Genomic DNA, 20,631 nt, shown 5'->3' with positions numbered 1-20,631 from the left:
TATAACACATGTGGCTCTAGTGTGATAATTGACTGAAGCCCAGGCCTCAGAAGCAAAGGGGCACTTAGAGGATTTTGGGGCCTCCTTTTTTTAGAATATATTTTAGACACCATGTCAGGTTTGAAGAGGTCTGCTGGTACCAAAACAGTGGAAACTCCCAAAAAGCTACACGGTTTTGCGCCCTGGAGGAACCAAAACAGTGGAAACCCCCAAAAGTGACCCCATTTTGGAAACTACACACCTCAAGGAATTTTTCTAGGGGTACAGTTAAAATTTTGACCCCACTGTTTTTTTTAGCTGAATTTAGTGGAATTAGACCGTGAGATTGAAAATATACCTTTTTCCTGAAAAATAAATGTATAATTTTTACATCGAACAAAAAATAAAAAGAACACCAAAATTTGTAATGCAATTTCTCATGATTACGGCAATATGCCATATGTGGTAATAAACTGCTGTTTGGACCCATGGCAGGATTTAGAAGGGAAGGTGCAATATTTGGCTTTTGGAGCTCAAATTTAGCTGGAATAGTTTTTGGGTGCCATGTCGCATTTGCAAAGCCCCTGAGGTACCAAAATAGTGGAAACACCCCAAAACTGACCCCATTTGGGAAACTACACCCCTTAAGGAATCTATCTAGGGGTATAGTGAGCATTTAGACCCCAAAGGTATTTTGCAGAATTTATTAGAATTAGGGCGTGAAAATTTTTTGCCCAAAAAATGTTTGACATTTTTTTTTAATTTTCACAAATGATAAAAGAGAAAATGCACCCCAACATTTGTAAAGCAATTTCTCCCAAGTACAGCAATACCCCATATGTGGTCATAAATGTTTTTTCATTAGAAATTAATTAACCCTTTCAGGACTGATCCATTTTTTGCTTTTTTATTTGTTTTTCCCTTCCCGCTTTCGAAGAGCCACAGCTTTTTTATTTTTCCGTCAATAGAGCGATGTGAGGGCTTATTTCTTGCGGGAGGAGTTGTAGTTTCTAGTGACACCATTTAAAGTACCATTAGATGTACTGGGAAACTGAAAATAAAACTCTTTGCTGGCTGAAATTGGAAAAATCTGCAATTCCTCCATTGTTTTTTGGGTTTCGTTTTTATGGCTTTCACCGTGCGGTAAAAACGACAACTTTAATTTTTTTGGAGACTTAATACGATTAAGGTGATACAAAATTCATACAGTTTTTTTTTATATATTTTACTACTTTTACAAGGTAAAAACGTTTTATTTCAAAAACAAAATGTTTTGTTTCACCACATTCCGAGAGCCATAACTTTTTTTTATTTTTTGGTCGATTGAGCATTTTGAAGGCTTAGTATTTGCGGGACGAGCTGTAGTTTTTATTGGTACCATTTTTTTTGGTACATACAACTTTTTGATCACGGTTTATAAAATTTTTTTCAAAAGAAAGGTGACCAAAAAACAGCGATTATGATGTTTTAAATTCTTAATTTTTTACGGCGTTCACCGTGCAAGTTAAATAATGGTATATTGTAATAGTTCAGACTTTTACGGATGCAGCAATACCAATTTGGTTTATTTTTTTACATTACTTAAGAGGAAAAATGGGAAAAGGAGGGTTTTTTTGGACTTCCAGTATATATATATCTTTTTTTTTTTTTCACTATTAATAAGTTTATTTAATTTTTTTTACACATTATTAGTCCCCCTAGGGGACGTAAACCAGCCACTGAAGACAAATACCTCATACAATGTTGAGCAGGTTTTCCCGGGTATAAAATGTCATATATATGGACGTAAGCTGGTGTTTGGGCACGCTGTAGGGCTCAGAAGCGAGGGAGCGCCATGTGGCTTTTGGAGCGCAGATTTTGCTTGGGAATAGTTCTGTTTGGACTTTTGCTGGTATTTCAGTTTATGATGTGGGGGCATATGTAAGCTGGGCAGAGTACATCAGGGAATAATTAGAAGGTATAATAATGTGGTAAATAAATAATAATTCATAGATATGTTTATCCCCTTATTATACCACCTTATTATGTCCTGATGTAGTCTGCCCAGCTTACATATGCCCCCACATTATAAACTGAAATACTAGTAATACCCCAAAATAAAACTACTACCAAGCAAAATTTCCACTTCGAAAGTCACTCCCTCCCTTCTGAGCCTTACACTGTGCCCAAACAGCAGTTTACATCCACATATATGGAATCGCCATACCAAGTACATACTTAACAATTTCTGGGTAGTGTCTCTCCAGTGGCACAAGCTGAGCACTGAAATGGCACATACATTTCTAGAAAATGCCTGTAGGATCAACATGCTCACTATAACCCCTTTAATAAATGCCTTGATTGGTAAAGTTTCAAAAAACGAGGTCAAATCTCAGGTGTTTCCATAGTACTGGTACCTCAAGGGCTCTGCAAATGCTCTCCAAAAGCCAAATGACGCTCCTTTCTTTCTGAGCTCTGCTGTGTTTACTGCCACATATGGGTTATTGTCATGCTCGGGAGAAATTGTGTAACAAATTGTGTGTTGTTCTTGCGCCTATTACTCATTGTAAAAAAGGTTCAGCTAATACTATTTATTATGTAGAAAAAAAATGCAATTTTTTCTTTTTACAGCCCAATTTTAATAAAATCTATGAAACACCCTTGGTGTCAAAATGCTCATTGCATCCCTAGATTAATGCCTTGAGGGGTGTAGCTTCCAAAATTAAGTCACTTCTGAGGTTGTTTTTTTTTTTTTTTTTAACTATACAGGTTCCTTAGGGGATTCACAAAAGTGACATGGCTCCTCAAAACCAATCCAGCAAAATCAGATCTCCAAAAGGCGCTCCTTCCCTTCTGAGCCTTACGGTTTGCCTAAATGGAAGTTTATGACCACATATGGGGTATTTGCGTGCTCAGTAAAAATAACGTAATACATTTTGGGGTGCCTTTTCCCCTATATTCCTTCTTAAAATTAAAAATGTATTGGAAAAAAATATTAAATTTTGATTTTCTTTGAAACACCTGTGAGGTCAAAATGCTAACTACACCCCTAGATGATTCCATTAAGGATTTCGTTTCAAAAATGTTTTTTTTGTGGGGGGTGTTTCTTTTATGTTTTGGCACCTAAAGGCCTCTGCAAACCCATAATGGTGCCTGGAAACATACTAATAAAAAAAGGCCCAAAAATCTACAAGGTGCTTTTTTGTTTCTGAGGTCTTTTGCACACTAGGGCCCACATATGGGACATTTCTAAAAACTGCAGAATCAGGGTAATAATCTTTCTCGGTTAACACTTGCTGTGTTACAAAAAAAATAAAAAAATAGATTCAAATTGAGTATCTGCAGAAAAAGTAAAATGTTTACATTCCCTTCTATTTTGCTTTAATTCCTTTTAAACACTTAACCCCTTAACGCCGAAGGACGGACATATCCGTCTTCTGCAGCTGCTAGTTCGCGCAGGAGGACGGATATATCCGTCCTGTGATGGCGCAGGTACTGCCACGCGATCAGCGGCAGGAGAACGGCTCTTATACACAGCCTGGCTCCTGCTACATCTGCCAGAATCGAAGCGCGTTCCAATTCCGGCAGTTTAACCCATTAAATGCCGCTGTCAATAGTGACAGCGACATCTAATGTGTTTGACAGAGGGAGGGAGCTCCCTCTGTCACCGCATCGGCGCCCCCGCAAAGAAATCGCGGGTCGCCGTCTCTTTTCCATGGCAGCCGGGGGCATAACAAAGACCCCCAGGTCTGCCTTCAGCAAATGCCTGTTAGGCGATGCCGGAGGCATGGCCTAATAGATTGCCTGTCAGATTTACACTGACAGGCAATAATGCTTTGGTATACTAAGTATACCAAAGCATTATATTTGCGATCAGCAGATCGCATAGTGAAGTCCCCTGGTGGGACAAAAATAAATAAATGCAAAGCAGTTAAATTAAGTTTGTGAAAAAAAATAAAAATAAATTACAGTCAAAATCAAATAAAACTTTTTGCCCAAAAAGTGGTTTTATTCAGTAAAAGTGTCAAAACAAATCACACATACACATATATGGTATCCCCGCGATCGTAACAATTTGGGGGCTGTGTGGCGCGATAAGGAGGGGGCTGTGTGGCGCGATAAGGAGGGGGCTGTGTGGCGCGATAAGGAGGGGGCTGTGTGGCGCGATAAGGAGGGGGCTGTGTGGCGCGATAAGGAGGGGGCTGTGTGGCGCGATAAGGAGGGGGCTGTGTGGCGCGATAAGGAGGGGGCTGTGTGGCGCGATAAGGAGGGGGCTGTGTGGCGCGATAAGGAGGGGGCTGTGTGGCGCGATAAGGAGGGGGCTGTGTGGCGCGATAAGGAGGGGGCTGTGTGGCGCGTTAAGGAGGGGGCTGTGTGGCGCGATAAGGAGGGGGGCTGTGAGGCGCGATAAAGAGGGGGGCTGTGAGGCGCGATAAAGAGGGGGGCTGTGAGGCGCGATAAAGAGGGGGGCTGTGAGGCGCGATAAGGAGGGGGGCTGTGAGGCGCGATAAGGAGGGGGGCTGTGAGGCGCGATAAGGAGGGGGCTGTGTGGCGCGATAAGGAGGGGGCTGTGTGGCGCGATAAGGAGGGGGCTGTGTGGCGCGATAAGGAGGGGGCTGTGTGGCGCGATAAGGAGGGGGCTGTGTGGCGCGATAAGGAGGGGGCTGTGTGGCGCGATAAGGAGGGGGCTGTGTGGCGCGATAAGGAGGGGGCTGTGTGGCGCGATAAGGAGGGGGCTGTGTGGCGCGATAAGGAGGGGGCTGTGTGGCGCGATAAGGAGGGGGCTGTGTGGCGCGATAAGGAGGGGGCTGTGTGGCGCGATAAGGAGGGGGCTGTGTGGCGCGATAAGGAGGGGGCTGTGTGGCGCGTTAAGGAGGGGGCTGTGTGGCGGGTTAAGGAGGGGGCTGTGTGGCGCGTTAAGGAGGGGGCTGTGTGGCGCGTTAAGGAGGGGGCTGTGTGGCGCGATAAGGAGGGGGCTGTGTGGCGCGATAAGGAGGGGGCTGTGTGGCGCGATAAGGAGGGGGCTGTGTGGCGCGATAAGGAGGGGGCTGTGTGGCGCGATAAGGAGGGGGCTGTGTGGCGCGATAAGGAGGGGGCTGTGTGGCGCGATAAGGAGGGGGCTGTGTGGCGCGATAAGGAGGGGGCTGTGTGGCGCGATAAGGAGGGGGCTGTGTGGCGCGATAAGGAGGGGGCTGTGTGGCGCGATAAGGAGGGGGCTGTGTGGCGCGATAAGGAGGGGGCTGTGTGGCGCGATAAGGAGGGGGCTGTGTGGCGCGATAAGGAGGGGGCTGTGTGGCGCGATAAGGAGGGGGCTGTGTGGCGCGATAAGGAGGGGGCTGTGTGGCGCGATAAGGAGGGGGCTGTGTGGCGCGATAAGGAGGGGGCTGTGTGGCGCGATAGAGGGGGCTGTGAGGCGCGACAAGGAGGGGGGCTTTGTGGCGCGACAAGGAGGGGGGCTTTGTGGCGCGACAAGGAGGGGGGCTTTGTGGCGCGATAAGGAGGGGGCTGTGGGGCGGGATAAGGAGGGGGCTGTGTGGCGCGATAAGGAGGGGGCTTTGTGGCGCTATCTACAACGGGGGGCTGTGTGGCGCTATCTACAACGGGGGTCTGTGTGGCGCTATCTACAACGGGGTCTGTGTGGCGCTATCTACAACGGGGGTCTGTGTGGAACTATCTACAACGGGGGTCTGTGTGGCGCTATCTACAACGGGGGTCTGTGTGGCGCTATCTACAACGGGGGTCTGTGTGGCGCTATCTACAACGGGGCTGTGTGTGGCGCTATCTACAGGGGGCTGTGTGTGGCGCTATCTACAGGGGGCTGTGTGTGGCGCTATCTACAGGGGGCTGTGTGTGGCGCTATCTACAGGGGGCTGTGTGTGGCGCTATCTATAGGGGGCTGTGTGTGGCGCTATCTATAGGGGGCTGTGTGTGGCGCTATCTATAGGGGGCTGTGTGTGGCGCTATCTATAGGGGGCTGTGTGTGGCGCTATCTATAGGGGGCTGTGTGTGGCGCTATCTATAGGGGCTGTGTGGCGCTATCTATAGGGGGCTGTGTGTGGCACTATCTATAGGGGCTGTGTGTGGCACTATCTATAGGGGCTGTGTGTGGCACTATCTATAGGGACTGTGTGTGGCACTATCTATAGGGGCTGTGTGTGGCACTATCTATAGGGGGCTGTGTGTGGCACTATCTATAGGGGGCTGTGTGTGGCACTATCTATAGGGGCTGTGTGTGGCACTATCTATAGGGGGCTGTGTGTGGCACTATCTATAGGGGGCTGTGTGTGGCACTATCTATAGGGGGCTGTGTGTGGCGCGATCTATAGGGGGCTGTGTGTGGCGCGATCTACAGGGGGCTGTGTGTGGCGCGATCTACAGGGGGCTGTGTGTGGCGCTATCTACAGGGGGCTGTGTGTGGCGCTATCCACAGGGGGCTGTGTGTGGCGCTATCCACAGGGGGCTGTGTGTGGCGCTATCCACAGGGGATTCTGTGGCGCTATCCACAGGGGATTCTGTGGCGCTATCCACAGGGGATTCTGTGGCGCTATCCACAGGGGATTCTGTGGCGCTATCCACAGGGGATTCTGTGGCGCTATCCACAGGGGATTCTGTGGCGCTATCCACAGGGGATTCTGTGGCGCTATCCACAGGGGGTGCTGTGGCGCTATCTACAGGGGGTGCTGTGGCGCTATCTACAGGGGGTGCTGTGGCGCTATCTACAGGGGGTGCTGTGGCGCTATCTACAGGGGGTGCTGTGGCGCTATCTACAGGGGGTGCTGTGGCGCGATCTACAGGGGGTGCTGTGGCGCTATCTACAGGGGGTGCTGTGGCGCTATCTACAGGGGGTGCTGTGGCGCTATCTACAGGGGGTGCTGTGGCGCTATCTACAGGGGGTGCTGTGGCGCTATCTACAGGGGGTGCTGTGGCGCTATCTACAGGGGGTGCTGTGGCGCTATCTACAGGGGGTGCTGTGGCGCTATCTACAGGGGGTGCTGTGGCGCTATCTACAGGGGGTGCTGTGGCGCTATCTACAGGGGGTGCTGTGGCGCTATCTACAGGGGGTGCTGTGGCGCTATCTACAGGGGGTGCTGTGGCGCTATCTACAGGGGGTGCTGTGGCGCTATCTACAGGGCGTGCTGTGGCGCTATCTACAGGGGGTGCTGTGGCGCTATCTACAGGGGGTGCTGTGGCGCTATCTACAGGGGGTGCTGTGGCGCTATCTACAGGGGGTGCTGTGGCACTATCTACAGGTGGTGCTGTGGCACTATCTACAGGTGGTGCTGTGGCACTATCTACAGGGGGTGCTGTGGCACTATCTACAGGGGGTGCTGTGGCACTATCTACAGGGGGTGCTGTGGCACTATCTACAGGGGGTGCTGTGGCACTATCTACAGGAGGTGCTGTGGCACTATCTACAAGGGGTACAAAGAGGGCATTATTACTGTGTGGGGCCACAATTACTGAGGGAGCACTTCTATTGTGATCGAGGGATCATTATTACCATATTGGGCAGTGTGAATTACGAGTTTGTTTAGAGGATGGGGTATAGGTGGGGGGGATGCTGTCAAACTGAAAAACCAACATGTCTGTGTGTCAAATTCTGCAGAGCCGACTCGTGGCTGGAGTAAGTCGTCACAGTGGTCTGGGCCGGATGGAGAGGGAAAGTGAACGACTCTAAATCAGAGAAAACATTGCCTGTGAGTCACTGGATATAAATGTGCTGTAATCACTTATATGGTCTGCATAGTTCCTGTGTATAACTGGCAACGACCACTATATGGTTAGTATATGGAGGTAATAGTATATGGTATGTAGAGCTACTGTGTATAATTGGCATCTACCACTATATTGGTAATATTGGTCTTTGTATGGTGGTTTTTATTCCGTAACAGTATGGGGGTATTATTCAGTCATTATGTGGTTATGGTGTGGCGGTATTACTCAGTAAGAGTATGGGGGTATTATTCAGTCCCTAGGTGGTTAAGGCGTGGCGGTATTATTCAGTAACTGTATCGGGGTGTTATTCAGTCACTAGGTGGTTATGGTGTGGCGGTAATATTCAGTAACAGTATTGGGGTATTATTCAGTCACTAGATGGTTATGGTGTGGCGGTATTATTGAGTTACAGTATTGGGGTATCATTCAGTCACTGATATTGTGTCACTGTATAAACCGCAGTTACTCAATTCATTGCTAAAGTAAAATTGGGTAATAAATGTCACATTCCTGGTTCCTGTGTTTATATATAAACCTTGTTGAGCCACCATGACAGTTCCATCACACACATAACTTACCTTAAGGACAATTTTGTTGTCAGATGATGGAGTTCTGCCAACCCAGAGAGCAAATTTACAAGGGTCACCTTCCACGTGTTCTGTAACTCCTAATTCTGAAGTCTGTAAATAAATAAACATGTATGTATATTATATATATTTTTTTTTAATGTATTTATCTTATCCACTAAAACGATATTATAATTACCATTATCTAAATGTGGATTCTTTGACATACAAAATAAGATTATTATTTCTATTTATGTATCATATATATATATATATATAGATCTATATCTATATAGATCTATATCTATATATAGATCTATATATAGATCTATATCTATATATATATAGATCTATATATATATAGATCTATATATATATATATATATATATATATATATATATATATATATATAGATCTATATATATATATAGATCTATATATATAGATCTATATATATATATCTATATATATATCTATATACAGTGGAGGAAATAAGTATTTGATCCCTTGCTGATTTTGTAAGTTTGCCCACTGTCAAAGACATGAACAGTCTAGAATTTTTAAGCTAGGTTAATTTTACCAGTGAGAGATAGATTATATAAAAAAAAAAAAAGAAAATCACATTGTCAAAATTATATATATTTATTTGCATTATGCACAGAGAAATAAGTATTTGATCCCCTACCAACCATTAAGAGTTCAGCCTCCTCCAGACCAGTTACACGCTCCAAATCAACTTGGTGCCTGCATTAAAGACAGCTGTCTTAAATGGTCAACTGTATAAAAGACTTCTGTCCACAGACTCAATCAGTCTGACTCTAACCTCTACAACATGGGCAAGACCAAAGAGCTTTCTAAGGATGTCAGGGACAAGATCATAGACCTGCACAAGGCTGGAATGGGCTACAAAACCATAAGTAAGACGCTGGGTGAGAAGGAGACAACTGTTGGTGCAATAGTAAGAAAATGGAAGACATACAAAATGACTGTCAATCGACATCGATCTGGGGCTCCATGCAAAATCTCACCTCGTGGCGTATCCTTGACCCTGAGGAAGGTGAGAGCTCAGCCGAAAACTACACGGGGGGAACTTGTTAATGATCTCAAGGCAGCTGGGACCACAGTCACCAAGAAAACCATTGGTAACACATTACGCCGTAATGGATTAAAATCCTGCAGTGCCCGCAAGGTCCCCCTGCTCAAGAAGGCACATGTACAGGCCCGTCTGAAGTTTGCAAATGAACATCTGGATGATTCTGAGAGTGATTGGGAGAAGGTGCTGTGGTCAGATGAGACTAAAATTGAGCTCTTTGGCATTAACTCTACTCGCCATGTTTGGAGGAAGAGAAATGCTGCCTAAGACCCAAAGAACACCGTCCCCACTGTCAAGCATGGAGGTGGAAACATTATGTTTTGGGGGTGTTTCTCTGCTAAGGGCACAGGACTACTTCACCGCATCAATGGGAGAATGGATAGAGCTATGTACCGTCAAATCCTGAGTGACAACCTCCTTCCCCCCACCAGGACATTAAAAGTGGCTCGTGGCTGGGTCTTCCAGCACGACAATGACCCGAAACATACAGCCAAGGCAACAAAGGAGTGGCTCAAAAAGAAGCACATTAAGGTCATGGAGTGGCCTAGCCAGTCTCCAGACCTTAATCCCATCGAAAACTTATGGAGGGAGCTGAAGATCCGAGTTGCCAAGCGACAGCCTCGAAATCTTAATGATTTACAGATGATCTGCAAAGAGGAGTGGGACAAAATTCCATCTAACATGTGTGCAAACCTCATCATCAACTACTAAAAATGTCTGACTGCTGTGCTTGCCAACAAGGGTTTTGCCACCAAGTATTAAGTCTCGTTTGCCAAAGGGATCAAATACTTATTTCTCTGTGCACAATGCAAATAAATATATATAATTTTGACAATGTGATTTTTTTTATTTTTTTTAATATAATCTATCTCTCACTGGTAAAATTAACCTAGCCTAAAAATTCTAGACTGTTCATGTCTTTGACAGTGGGCAAACTTACAAAATCAGCAAGGGATCAAATACTTATTTCCTTCACTGTATATCTATATAGATCTATATAGATCTATATATATATATATATATATATATATATATATATATAGATCTATATATAGTACAGTTTTAGGCTGTTACACGGTTGCACGTCCCAAAAAAATCACTATGACCCGTAGCTTACATTTTTGAGCGTGCGGCCTGTGTCGTGGCCAAAGTCGCTGTGTAGCCCCAGCCTAAAACTATACATGTATGAGATAGATATAATAATCTTTATTTGTATGACACAAAAAAATCAGCGTTTAGAATGATCATGATAATTCTATGCTTATATATCTAAATGCAGACTTTTGCGTCATACAAAAAAAGATTGTTATATCTATCTGTCTATCTATCTATCTCATATATATTGATGCATTGTACAGTGACACAGGTCACACGCCATCAGATCAAGTAACGTAGCCTACATAACAAACAATGAAAGTCATTGCGGTCACGCAAGTTGCAGCGACATGACAGCTGCAAGAAATACAAACCATCGTGTTGCGGTAACTTGCAGGTCGCAACATGACCACATTGACTTTCATTACTTGCGGTGTAGGCTATGGGACATAATGATCTTTGACTGTGTGACCTATGTTACGGCCAGATTCACCATATAGCCCCAGCCTTAGGGAGATTGTACATGTGACTTTTACAAATCTCATCCACATGCTGCAAATATTTTAAGCTGAAGATTTTCACAATTTTTTATGTTGTTACACGAATACCTTGGGGAACCTACTTTTCATAAAAGTCATTTTGGGGGGTGTTCATGGTGTTTTGGTACTTCACAACATCTGTAATGGTCGTATGGTGTCAGCAAACCAGATTTGGAAAATTTGCTCTCCAAAAGCCAGTTTGTGCTCCATTTATCGTAAGCTGCAGCTTTCGTCTAGCGTGTAAGAAATACACCCACATTTGGTATCACTGAAGTCGGCAGAATTTGGCAAATATGGGTTCAGGTGTGTTTGCCCAGTGATGTGCACCAGATGTCAAAAAATATCACCTAAAATCACATTCACATTTTTCTTTTAATTTTTTCCTTCTATATTTTGAAAGAAGTTAAAGAGGCTCTGTCACCAGATTCTCAAATCCCTATCTCCTATTGAATGTGATCGGCGCTGCAATGTAGATAACAGTAAACTTTTTTTTTTTTTTTTTAAACTTTAATTTTTGGCCAAGTTATGAGCTATTTTATATATATATATATATATATATATGCAAATGAGGTTTGAAATGGACAACTAGGCGTTTTTTTTTCCGTTATGTCCAACTGGGCGTGTCTTCTGTTTTTAACTGGGCGTGTTTACGTGTATGACGCTGACCAATCAATGACCAGTCAGCATCATACACTCCTCTCCATTGATTTACACAGCAGCGATGTGCAGCCGCATACACAGAGATTAACGTTAATCAAGTGTCCTGATAATGAATACACATGAAATCCAGCCTGGACGTCATGTGTATTCAGAATCCTGACACTTCTGAATCTTTTCTGTGAGACTTCCAGCAAGTGAAACAAAATCTCGTTTACCTCCGTAATCTCGCGAGATTTTGTTTCCCTTGCTGGAAATCTCAAAGAAAAGAGTCAGTAGTGTCAAGATTTTGAATACACATGACGTCCAGGCTGGATTTCATGTGTATTCATTATCAGGACACTTGTGTATCTGGCTGCACATCGTTCTAGTAAGAACGATGCTGCTGTGTAAATAAATGTAGAGGAGTGTATGATGCTGACTGGTCACTGATTGGTCAGCGTCATACACTTCTCTTTACAATGCCCACTTGGTCAAAAGTTAAAAAACGCCCAGTTGGGCATTAAGAAACTAATTAGCATAAATCTAAAATTGCTCATAATTTGCTCAAAAATTATAATTTTTCAAAATATGAAAAACGTATCTACATTACAGCGCCGATCAGATTATGTAGGAGATAGGGCACTTATAATGTGGTGACAGAGCCTCTTCAACAATTCCAATTTTTTTTTTTAAATGTTTTCATATTTTCCTAATAAAGCATTTTGTAAGGGAAAAAAGTTTGTTTTTAGTTTTTTTTACTTGGTAATTTTACTTTTTTATTATAACATTTATTGATCTATTTTTTGCCCCTCTGAGCGATCATTTGATCACTTTTAGAATACACTGCAATACTTCTGAATATTTGCCAAGGCAAATAAAATCATGGGATGCATCAAAAGATGCCTAGATGCTTATCACAAGAACATAGTTTTGCCTCTATACAAATTACTAGTCAGACCACACATGGAATATTGTGTATAATTTTGGACACGTGTATGTATAAAGGACATGGCTGAACTAGAGAGGGTGCAAAGGAGGGGGTAACCAAGATAATTAAGGGAATGGATTCAGTGGCGTAACTATAGGGGTCGCAATTGCGACCGGGCCCCGAAGCCTCCTGCGCCACATCAATGAAAAGTTACTATAGTAACTGGGGCCTATGTAATAAACTACACGGGCCCGTTACTATAGTAACTGACAGTACTTATACCCCTCTTTCCGGAGCGCAGCGTAGGTTATGACGTCACAGCGCTGTCGCAGCGCATGACGTCACGACGCTATGCGCTGTGCACAACATCCCGACCCTGGATGGAGTGAGGACCTCCGCTGCGGCCAAAGAGTAGGGCAAGTTTAATATTACGGTCTACTGAAGCTGATGGGTCGGTGTCCGACTCCCTGGATCCCCGCCAATTAGCTGTTTTGAAGGGGGTGGAGCGCTCGTACGAGAGCTACATCCCCTTTATTCCGTTCACTTTCTCACACTGTGAATCGCCGACACGGACGTGTCAGCGATTCACAGTGTGAGCAAGTAAGGGAAATGAAGGGCTAGCAGCACTCGTACGAGTGCTGCACCCCCTTCAAAACAGCTGATTGGCGGGGTTCCCGGGAGTCAGACCCCGACCCATCCTGAGGATAGGCCATCAACGTTTATAGACTGGAAAACCCCTTTTAAGCCTACTGTGTGTTAGTCTTAGATACAGGGCCCCAGCAGACAGTAATCTTATACTGTATAAGACTACTGTCTGCTGGAACCTGTATCTAAGCCTACCTTAGGCTTAGATACGGGGTCCAACAAACAGTATCACACATAGACATGGGCCCTGTATCTAAGGCCCTGTTCACATCAGCGTTGCCCCCCTTCCGTTGAGGGGTTCCATCTGAGGTTTCTGTCGGTTAACCCCTCAACGTAAAAGGCAAATGGAAACCTTAGCTTCCGTCTGCATCACCATTGATCTCAATGGTGACGGAAAATTTGCTAATGGTTTATGTTTGTCACCATTGTGAAAGGGTTCCGTTGCTTTGGCGGAATAAATAGCGCAGTAGACAAGGCAAAATAATGGAATCCTGTCACAATGATGACAAACGGAAACCTTTAGCAACGTTTTCGTCACCATTGAGAACCAACGGAAATTGAGGTTGAGGGGTTACCTGGCGGAAACTTCCGACGGAACCGCTCAACGGAAGGGCTGCGGTGATGTGAACAGGCTTACTACTTTCTACTGTTTTTTTTTTTTACAGGTTCGGTCGGTGGACTATGTCGGATTCAAGGACTACTTCGATGACGACTTTTTTATTCTCAATAAAATGGTTAACGAGGGTTGTGTGGGGGTTATTTTTTCTATGTCTGTTTTTTTTTTTTAAACTTTATCGCTACCGCCTTAGTAATGGCCCCTAACTGATTGACAGCGTCCATTACTAAGGCGGGGCTTAGTGTTAGCCGGTCAAAAGGCTAACACTAACCCCCATTATTGTCCTGGTACCCAACGCCACCAGGGGTGACGGGAAGAGCCGGGTACGATCCAGTACCCGACCATCTGTAGTGATGGCTGGGCACTGGGGCGGCCGCAGGCTGGTATTATTAGGCTGGGAAAGGCCAAAAACAGTGGCCCTTCCAACTCTGGTAATGCTAGGCTGCTGCTGCGGTGTTGTATCTGGCTGGTTATGAAAAATTAGGGGGGGATCCCTTGTAATTTTTAAAGAAAATAAATAAATAATTGGAAAGCACGATGTGGGGTTCCCCCATTTTTATAACCAGCCAGATACGACACAGCAGCAGCAGTCTGGCATTACCAGGGTGGGAAAGGCCACTGTTTTTGGGGTTCCCAGCCTAATAATAACAGCCTGTGGCCGCGCCAGTGCCCTTCCATCACTGCAGATGGTCGGGTACTGAATCGTACCCGGCTCTTCCCGGTACCCCTGGTGGCAGTGGGTACGGGGGTAATAGGGGTTAGTGTTAGTCTCTTCATGTCTAACATTAAGCCCCGCCTTAGTAATGAGCATTGTCAATCAGCCAGCAGCTATTACTAAGGTGGTAGTAATAAAGTTTAAAAAAATACAAAGACATAGATAAAATATTTTATTGAAATAAAAATTCCACACACAACCATCATTATACATTTTATTGAGAAAAAAAAAAAAAACGCCGTTATCGAAGTAGTCCTCGAATCTGAAGTAGTCTAACAACTGAACTTGTAAAAAAACCACAAACACACAAAAATAATTTGTAACATAAAAAAGCAAAACAATTCTTATACTTACCTTTCCTGGGTCCAGCGCTGGAGCCGCAATGTCAGCGAGCTGGGCCCTATATTTAATCCTATCATGTGTGATACTGTCTGCTGAGCCGCTGTATCTAATCCTATCCATAGCTATAGGGTCGTAGTGCTATAGATATGCCGTCATATATATATATATATACATAAACATATATATACGCACATTTTTTTGGGGGGACACATGTATTGGGGCTATTTCCCCTGATGTTTTAAGTCCTTAGTGACGCCCCTGGCTGCTAGTGCTGCATTGTTGGGTCACTTAGGAGAGCTGCGGGCCATCGGCCATGAGAAGTTTGGGGGGGGGGGTGCCCAAAAAGAACCATTGCATCATGGCCCATGGATGGTTTGCAGTACCAAGACAGGTTATCAAACTTGGGTTTTTCAGTTTTGAAAAAAGACGGCTATGGGGCGATCTAATTACAATGTACAAATATATAGTTGGACAGTACAGAGATCTTTCTAATGATCTCTTTACACCTAGACCTGTAACAAGGACAAGGGGGCATCCTCTACATCTAGAGGAGAAAAGGTTTCACCACCATCACAGACTGGGATTGTTTACTGTAAGAGCAGTGAGGCTATGGAACTCTCTGCCACAGGATGTTGTGATTGTTCATTCTTTGAACAAGTTCAAAAAGGGCCTTGATGCCTTTCTTGAAATATATAATATTAGATGTTATGAGTACTAGATTCTGGAGATGGGACGTTGATCCAGGAATTTATTCTGATTGCCATATTTGGAGTTGGGGAGGAATTTTTCCCCTAATGAGGCAATAGGCATCCACCACATGGGGGTTTTGCCATTCTCTGGATCAACATGGTAGGATTATAGGTTAGACTTGATGGACCTGTGTCTTTTTTCAACCTTATCAACGATGTAACTATGTAACATGAAAAGGTGTATTGGTCGTCATTAAGGGGTGCAAAATTAAACAAGATCAACAAAAAAAAACAAAACTGTATTTTGCACTACATAAAAAGGCACTACTTACAAATAATTTCATTTTGTAAATATACTTGCTTCTTCCAGTGGAATCTTTAACTTCTTTGCTAAAGACCAAAGACATCTCAAAGAGGAAAAGGTGCCTTTCCCTGCCTTTTCGTATTAATGTTTTAGGGTCCCAGACTTGAAATGAATCTTGCAGAATTAGTTCTCCCTGAGAGTCTATGTTCTCCTCAAATCCTGAAAATAAAAAAACATTTAAAAGGTTAAACTAGTAGACAGTACATGTTATAGCAAGTGTTACCCCCTGTCTTTGGATTACCAAGACCTGTCACCTTACATAAAATGTCTATTTTAGAAAGTACTTCTATTCCCCATGAAATAACAATTCTGGAACATCTTTACTTAGAACTCTGCGTTGTGCCATTCCTCTGTTAATCCTCCTAGAAATTCAAATGCATTTCCCTACACAGTCTTACTTTATCAGCACTTATTGGACATTCTCAGTCTGTTGAAGGATATACCCCAAACACCCAGTCTATGAGGAATAATGGAAAAACAGTCCTACATAGAGTTCTAAAAAAATAAATAAATAATTTATTTCATGAGGAATACAATTATTTACTAAAACAGACGCGTAAGGAGAGAGAACAGGTCCTCTTTATGGATCAAGATCATTATTGAATTTCAAACACTGATGTACAGTAATATACTGTGTACTGTACATTTGTATGGAAAGATTTGGGCATCCAATATGTTTCATTAATTTAAAAATTCGGTTTTAAAGAGAAAAGCTGTTTTCATAGGGGTTATTTGATTAACTCCTTGATGACGTCAAATAACTACGTGACAGCTGCCAAGGAGGCGTATGGCGTTGGCTCACGGGCTGAGCATGCTACAAAAAAAGCTGATCGGATGTAAAATACAGCCGACAACTGAGTGCAAAAATTGGGATGGGAGATAACTCAAATCCCAGCTCCCAGCCACTTAACCCCTCATAGGAATCAAGGAGTCAATAGGAACCGCGGCACCTAAGCCGTTAGAAAGAGTGGGAGAGCCCCCTCCGACAGCTCTGCGGGGTGCCGATGGTTGTCATGGCAGACTGGGGGCCTAATGAAGGCCCCCAGGCTTGCCATCTTTGTGCTCCTATTAAGCCCTGCCTTTGAGCCGGTAAAAAAACCCACAACATACTGCAATACATAGTTATTGCAGTATATTGTTCAAGAAATCCAACTATTGCTAGTTCAAATCCCCTAGGGGGACTAAAAAGAAAAACAGAAGTTTTTTTTACTGTACAAAAAAAATATTAAAAGTAAAAAACAAACAAACAACTTTTGCATTTTTTTTCCGTAAAGTAAAAAAAAACGACAAAAAACATAATTGGTATCGCTGCGACCGTAAATATCTCAACTTTTCTAATATAGCATTATTTAACCCACACATTGAATGCTGTAAAAAAAAAACAAAAAAACAAAAACAACAAACGCCAGAATTGCTGCAGTTAGGCCACCTTAGCGCTCCCAAAATAATTAAATAAAAAGGGATCAAAAAAGTCACATGTACCCCAAAAACGACAGTTAGGCTCTAAGAATATGTCAGAAAATTTCGCAGCACATTAAAGTAGCAGCAACGTGGATGGTATTTCAACAAATCTGTGTAAAAAACATTGCAGAACAGTAGTGCTGAAATTGACTCTTGCGCAGATTCGTATTCTGCTGCATGTCAATTTCTTTTGGGAAAATGCTGCAGAACTTTCACACAGAAACGGAAATTCTGCACTGTTTACGCTACGTGGGAATATACCGTAAAGATGTTAAAAAAATAAAAAATAAATAGAAATTTGGCATCGCCATAATCCTATAGACCCTTGTAGAATTAAATTAACATTTTGTTTTTACCGTATGGTGAACACAAAAAACAATTGAGGAATAGCTGTTTTTACCCTATTTGAATATATATCTTTTTTATTTTCTCAGTACATCATATGGTACATTACATAGTGCCACAGAAAAATACAACTCGTCCCACAAAAAAACAAGACCTCATACGGCTATGTCAATAACAAAAACAATGAAGTTGTGGCTTTTGGAAATCATTTGGAGGAAAAAATGGAAATGAAAAAATTAAAAATTGTCTTCATCTAGAAGGAGTTTAAAGAGGCTCTGTCACCAGATTCTCAAATCCCTATCTCCTATTGCATGTGATCGGCGCTGCAATGTAGAGAACAGTAACGTTTTTTTTTGTTTTTTTAAACGTTCATTTTTGGCCAAGTTATGAGCTATTTTATATATCGCAAGTGAAACGAAATCTCGTTTACCTCGTAATCTCGCGAGATTTCGTTTCTCTTGCTAGAAATCTCAAAAAAAAGAGTCAGAAGTGTCAGGATTCTGAATACACACGACGTCCAGGCTGGATGATCATGTGTATTCATTATCAGGACACTTGATTAACGTTAATCTCTGTGTATGTGGCTGCACATCGTTGCTGTGTAAGTGAATGGAGAGGAGTGTATGACGCCGACTGGTCACGGATTGGTCAGCGTCATACACGTAAACACGCCCAGTTAAAAACACAATACACGCCCAGTTGGACATAACGAAAAAAAACGCCAAGTTACCCATTTCAAACCTCATTTGCATATATAGAAAATAGCTCATAACTTGGCCAAAAATGAAAGTTTAACCCCTTCCCCCTGATGGCATTCTGGGCCCTAATGTCCAAGCCATTTTTTAGATTTTTCCATTGTCACATTCGAAGAGCTGTAACTTTTTTATTTTTGCGTCGGCATAGCTGTATAAGGTCTTGTTTTTTGCGGGACGACTTGCAGTTTTTATTGGTACCATTTGAGAGTAGATGCGACTTTTTGATCACTTTCTATCACATTTTTAAGTCAGGATTAACAGAAAACAGCAATTTTTCCATTGTTTTTTATTTTATTTTTTACGGCGTTCACAGTGCGAGTTAAATAATGTAACAGCTTTATAGTCGGGGTCGTTACGGACGCGGCGATACCAAATATGTGTAACTTTTTTGCTTTATTGTAGTTTTTTTTAATAGTAAAGCATTGTGTAAGGGGAAAAGCTGGGTTTTTCATTTTTTTTTTTTCACTTCTTTTTTTTTAAATTAACTTTATTAAACTTTTTTTACTTTTTTACTAGTCCCACTAGGGGACTTCACTATCCTCCGATCGCTATTATAATACACTGCAATACTTTTGTATTGCAGTGTATTACTGCCTGTCCGTTTAAAACGGACAGGCATCTGCTAGGTCATGCCTGCGGCATGATCTAGCAGGCATTCGCTGCAGGCAGACCTGGGGGTCTTTATTAGACCCCCGGCTGCCATAGAAGACACAGACACTCGGCGATTTTATCGCCGGGTGTCAGTGAGATGAGAGGGAGCTCCCTCCCTCTCTGCAAAACCATTCAGATGCGGTGCTCGCTATTGTGCACCGCATCTGAAGGGTTAAACAGGTGAGATCGATACTAATATCGATCTCACCCGGCAGAGCAGGGACGCCCCCAGCCCTCAGCTGCTTCTGGCAGCTGAGAGCAGGGAGATTTCACGGCTCCCTGCTCTGTTTACTTTATTCTACAGCAGCGACGTAGTTTGGCGGCGCTCTAGAATAAAGCCCACTAATGACCGCCGTAAAAAGACGTATCGGCGGTCATTAAGGGGTTAAAAAAAAAAACAAAATAAAAACGTTAGTGTTATCTACATTGCAGCGCCGATCCCATGCAATAGGAGATAGGGATTTGAGAATCTGGTGACAGAGCCTCTTTAAGAGTATGTCCACCATTTAACACTATCTTTCATTTTACACATAGATTGACACTTTATAAAATGTTGAGCTGCTTTGTAACAACATTGCATTACTTATAGCCTATCTACGTTTGATAGGGCCATTCACATGTTTATAACAATGAATATATTACCTTCATATCGCTTAATAGAGAGGATTTATTTTCCAACCCTTCCTTCAGCTTTATCCAGCTAACTGATATCTGGACTGCATATTCAACATTTGTCAGCACCGATATAGAGCTTATCTTTTGTATATTTCAGTGTGCTTCAATTTTGTGAGTGCCATTTTTTAATTTAGATTATTTGATTACATTTTTGTATGGTAAGCGGCCCACACCTAACTATAATATTGTAACTCATGGTGACAGCCACTTTTTTTTCTATTTACATAGAATTTGGCTGCACAAGTGATTTACAAAGTGGTTAAACAATACTATCTTCTCTAAACGTCATGCCTTTTTAACACAAGATATTGGCAGATATATATAAATGTATAACGGCCTCTTTTCTACACCTCACTAGGATCTATAAAGAAAGGTCCTGGTCGGAGGTACTGAAATTTAAAACCTAACTGGAACATCAGAATATTCCCCGTGTAGTGAGGGTTAGTCCCCTGAACTACGATAGATTGAATAATCCTTGAGAGGAAGAGGAACATTTTATAATCGACTACCCAAGTACTAAAGGAGAGTATTGAATCAACTAAAAGATTTTCTAATAAACCTGACTTTAACCCCTTAAGGACACAGCCAATTTTTTCCAAATCTGACATGTTTCAATTTATGTGGTAATAACTTCGAAATGCTTTTACCTATCCAAGCGATTCTGAGATTGTTCTCTCGTGACACATTGGACTTTATGTTACTGGCAAAATTTGCTCGATACATTCAGTATTTAATTGTGAAAAACACCAAAATTTAGTGAAAAATTGCAAAAATTAGAATTTTTCTAAATTTAAATGTATCTGCTTGTAAGGCAGATAGTAATACCACACAAAATTGT

At 42.9% G+C, this 20,631-nt stretch overlaps 1 protein-coding gene across 3 annotated transcripts in view; it reads right to left on the bottom strand.

Moving 5' to 3' along the window:
- Positions 1-20,631, bottom strand: part of TRIO (trio Rho guanine nucleotide exchange factor) — a 539,453-nt gene that overhangs the window by 104,198 nt on the left and 414,624 nt on the right. For all 3 annotated transcript variants that reach the window (XM_075826894.1, XM_075826893.1, XM_075826892.1), the window contains 2 exons: positions 15,875-16,065; positions 8,253-8,354 (listed from right to left, as the gene is read on the bottom strand). In XM_075826894.1, the coding sequence (XP_075683009.1) occupies positions 8,253-8,354; positions 15,875-16,065 (293 nt within the window). The remainder of the gene's footprint in view (positions 1-8,252; positions 8,355-15,874; positions 16,066-20,631) is intronic.

The sequence above is a fragment of the Rhinoderma darwinii genome, chromosome 5 (assembly GCF_050947455.1).
Source record: "Rhinoderma darwinii isolate aRhiDar2 chromosome 5, aRhiDar2.hap1, whole genome shotgun sequence".
In the NCBI taxonomy this organism is placed as follows: domain Eukaryota; kingdom Metazoa; phylum Chordata; class Amphibia; order Anura; family Rhinodermatidae; genus Rhinoderma; species Rhinoderma darwinii.
Note: the sequence above shows the minus strand (reverse complement) of the source record. Positions and strands in the feature narration are given on the sequence as shown.